The 4,167-nt window shown below is 32.2% G+C and overlaps 1 protein-coding gene across 1 annotated transcript in view; it reads right to left on the reverse strand.

The window, feature by feature from the left end:
* Positions 1-1,548: 1,548 nt before the first annotated feature.
* Positions 1,549-4,167, reverse strand: part of LOC107145954 (putative olfactory receptor 10D3) — an 11,004-nt gene continuing 8,385 nt past the window's right edge. The window contains exon 2 of the mRNA XM_048795773.1: positions 1,549-1,715. Within this exon, the coding sequence (XP_048651730.1) occupies positions 1,631-1,715 (85 nt within the window). The 3' untranslated portion in view covers positions 1,549-1,630. The remainder of the gene's footprint in view (positions 1,716-4,167) is intronic.

Raw genomic sequence — 4,167 nt, forward strand, 5'->3', positions numbered from 1 at the left:
CTTTTGCAACCCATTGTTCATTCAGTAGCATATTATTTAGTCTCCGGGTGCTGGAGTAGTTTTTATTTATTAATTTATCATTGATTTCCAATTTTATTCCATTGTGATTTAATGGAGAGCAGGGTAGTATCTCTACTTTTTTGTATTTATTAAAAATTGCTTTTGGCATAATATATGATCTATTTTAGAGAAGGATCCATGTGCTGCTGAGAAGAAATTGTATATGCTCATTGAAGAATGAAATATTCTATAAATGTCAGTTAAGCCTAAGTTATTGATTGTGTTACTGAGGTTTATAGTTTCTTTGTTCAGCTTTTATTTGACAGACATATCTAGAGGTGAAAGAGGTGTGTTAAAGTCACTTAGAATTATTGTGTTGTGCTCAATTTGACTCTTGAACTTGAAAAGAGTTTGTTTGATGAACATAGATGCTCCATTATTTGGGAGCAATTATATTTATAATTGTTATGTCTTATTGGTGTATGTTTACCTTGAGCGGTATGAAATGTTCTTCTCTATCCCTTTTGATTAACTTTAGCTTAAAGTCTATTTTATTTGATATGAGGATGGAAACCTTGCTTGCATCCACAGTCCCCATGAGTGGTAAGGTTATTCCCAATCTTTCACCTTCAGTCTGTGGCTGTCTTTTCCTATAAGATGAGTCTCCTGGGGGCAACATATTGTTGGGTCTTTTATTTTAATTCAATCAGCTAGCCTATGTCTTTTGATTGGTGAGATTAGGCTGTTAACATTCAGAGTTATTATTGAGACAGGATTTGTATTCCCAGCTATTTTTGCTTATTTTTATTATTTAACTTGACTTGGTTTCTTCTTTGATTAGCTTTTCCTTTAGTGTAATAGCTCCCTCTTCTGCTTTTCATTGTTGTTTATTATTTCCTCTTGATAGAATATTTTACCAAGGATATTCTGTAGTACAGGATTTCTAGTTGTAAATTCTTTTACTATTTTTTTTTTGTTATCATGGAAGGTTTTTATTTCTTCATCAAATCTAAAGCTTAATTTGGCTGGATACAAAATTCTTGGCTGGCATCCATTTTCTTTCAGAGCTTGATATATGTTGTTCCAGGATCTTCTAGCTTTCAAGCTCTGGGTTCAAAAATCGTCACATAACCTAATTGTTTTCCCCCTGTATGTAATGTGATTTCTTTCTCTTGTGGCTTTTAATATTCTCTCCTTATTCTGTATGTTAGGCATTTTCATCATAATGTGCCTTGGTGTGGATCTGTTGTGATTTTGTACATTTGGTGTCCTGTAAGCCTCTTGAATTTGGTTTTCCAATTTGTTCTTCATGTTTGGAAAATTTTCTGATATTATTTCATTGAAGAGATTGTTCATTCCTTTGGGTTGAAACTCTATGCCTTCCTATATTCCAATAACTATTAAATTTGGTCTTTTTATGCTATCCCATATTTCTTGAATGTTATGCTCATGGTTTCTTACCATTTTCACTATGTGGTCTACATTCTTTTCAAGATTATATAATTTGTCTTCATTGTCTGAGGTTCTGTCTTATAAGTGGTTTAATCTGTTGGTGATGCTTTCAATTGAACTTTTAATTTGGTTTATTGTTCCTTTCATTTTAAGGATTTCTGTTTGTTTTTTTTTTTCTTTAGAACCTCTGTCTCCCTATTGAAGTAATTTTTTGCTTCCTGCATTTGCTTATGTGGCTCTTTGTCAAAATAATCCATTGCTGCCTGTATTTGCCCTCTTATATCATTCTTTAATTCACAGAACATTTTAAGTATGTATATCCTGACCTCCTTCTCTGTCCTTTCACCTGCTGTGCTGGCCATGGATTCTAATAATGTGGTATCTTGATTTGTTTGGAGCACTTTCCCTCCCTGACACCTTCCCCTGATCTTCTTCTTCCCATCTATTGGTTTTCCTTCTGTGTGTTTACTTTTTAATTGGTGCATAATAATTGTACATGAAATTGAAATGAATTGTAATATAGTCATATATTCACACAGTACAATTTGGTGAATTACATTTCCAAATTTTTCATCTTTCTACTTCCCCACTTCTATTCTCCATTCTTTTTTTTCTCTCTAGTGTCTGAATATAAGAAAAAAAAAATGAAAAATTTCCAACCCTTCACTCTCTGACTCTAGCTTATTTCACTTAGCATAATGCTCCCAGTTCCATCCATTTACCTACAAATGACAAAAGTTTATTCTTCTTTATCGTTAAGTAGAAATCCATTGTGTGTGTGTGTGTGTGAGAGAGAGTGTGTGTGTGTATCACATTTTCTGTATCCATTTTCCATTGATGAACACTTAGACTGTTTCCATAACTGGCTATTATAGATTGTGTTGCTATAAACATTGATATGCATGAATCACTATAGTAGGCTGATTTTAGTTCATTGGATAAATACCAAGTAGTGAAATAGCTGTGCCATATAGTGGTTAATTCCTAGTCTTTTGAATAATCTCCATGTGCTTTTCAAAGTTTTTATACTATTTTTCAGCTCCACCAACAATGTGTAAGTGTACCATTTCCCCCACATCCTCACCAGCAATTTTTGTTATTTGAATTCTTGATGACTGACATTCTGTGGTGAGATGGACTCTCAATGTTGTTGTGATTTACATATTTCTTATTGTTAAGGATATTGAACAGTTTTTCATATATTTGTTAGCCATTTTTATTTCTTCTTTGGAGGAATATCTTTTTAGATCAATTGTCAACTTAGATCTATTGTGGGTTATTAGTATTTAGGTCTATTGTCAAGTTAGATCTACTGTGGGTTATTAGTATACTGGGGGTATAGGTTTTTGAGTTCATTATATATTCTGAGTATTAATCCTTTGTCAGACAAACAGCTAACAAAGAATTCTCACATTCTCTAGACTGTCTCTTCATGTTCTTAATTGTTTCCATGATGTAGAGAAAAAAAAATTGAATTTAGTGACATTCCATTGATCAATTCTTGATATTATTTCTTGAGCTTTAGAAGTCTTATTAAGGAAGATGGTGCTTGTGTCAATGTGTTACAGTGTTCCCCTATATTTTCTTTTAGCAGTTTAGCTATTTATGGTCTAATTACTAAGTATTTGAGTTAATTTTTGTGCAGGGTGAGAGGTCAGAATCTAGTTTCATTGAAATATGGATATCCAGTTTTTATAATACCATTTGTTTAAAAGTCTACCTTTGCTCCAGTATATGTTTTTAGCCCCTTTGTTAACTATCATATGACTATGTGAGTTTGTATCTGTCTTCTATCCTATTGGCCTTCATGTCTGTTTTGATGTCAATACTAGTTGAGTTGTTTTTGTTACTGTAGAACTATAGTGTAATTTGTATCAGATATTGTGACACCTCTGACATTGCTCTTATTACTCATGATTAGTTTACCTATTCTAGATCTCTTATTTCTCTGTATTAATGTCATTGATACTTGCATTGGAATGCAATGTAAATTGCATTGAATCTGTAGATTGCTTTTGATAGTATAGTCACTTTGATTATATTAATTATATTTATCCATGAACATGGTAGGTCTTTCCATATTCTAGGGTCTTTTAGTACTTCTGTCTTCCATGTTTTATAATTTTCACTGTATACATCCTTTGCTTCCTTGGTTAGATTTATTTATAAGTCATTTTTGGACACAATTATGAATGGAGTAGTTGATTTCTTTCATAGCAGATTCATTGTTAGAGTACAAGAAAGCAATTAATTTTTGCATGTTGATCTTATATCCTGTTATTTTGTTTATCATCTTTAGAAGTCTTCTGGAGGAGTTTTTGTGTCTTCTATCATGTCATAAGCAAGCAGAAATATAATAATCTTGTTTTAAAATTTGCTTCCCTTGAAGTTTATTCTCTTGCCTGGTTTCTTTAGCTAGAGTTTCAAGAATTACCTTGAATGGAAGTGGTGACAGTAGATATCCTTGCCTTTCTCCTGATTTTCAAGGAAATACATGCAGTTTTTCTCCATTCACTATTGGCTTTGAGTTTGTCATATATAGCCTCTGTGATGCTGAGGTAAGTTCTGTCTACCCCTAGTTTTTTCAGCATTTTTAGCATGAATAGGTGCTGAACTTTTTCAAGAGATTTTTTTTTCTGTACTTATTAAGGGCATTTTGTAATTTTGTCTTTGATTTTATTTATGTGATCAATTGCATATATATATATATATATA

This window comes from Marmota marmota, unplaced genomic scaffold (genome assembly GCF_001458135.2).
Source record: "Marmota marmota marmota unplaced genomic scaffold, marMar, whole genome shotgun sequence".
Taxonomy (NCBI): domain Eukaryota; kingdom Metazoa; phylum Chordata; class Mammalia; order Rodentia; family Sciuridae; genus Marmota; species Marmota marmota.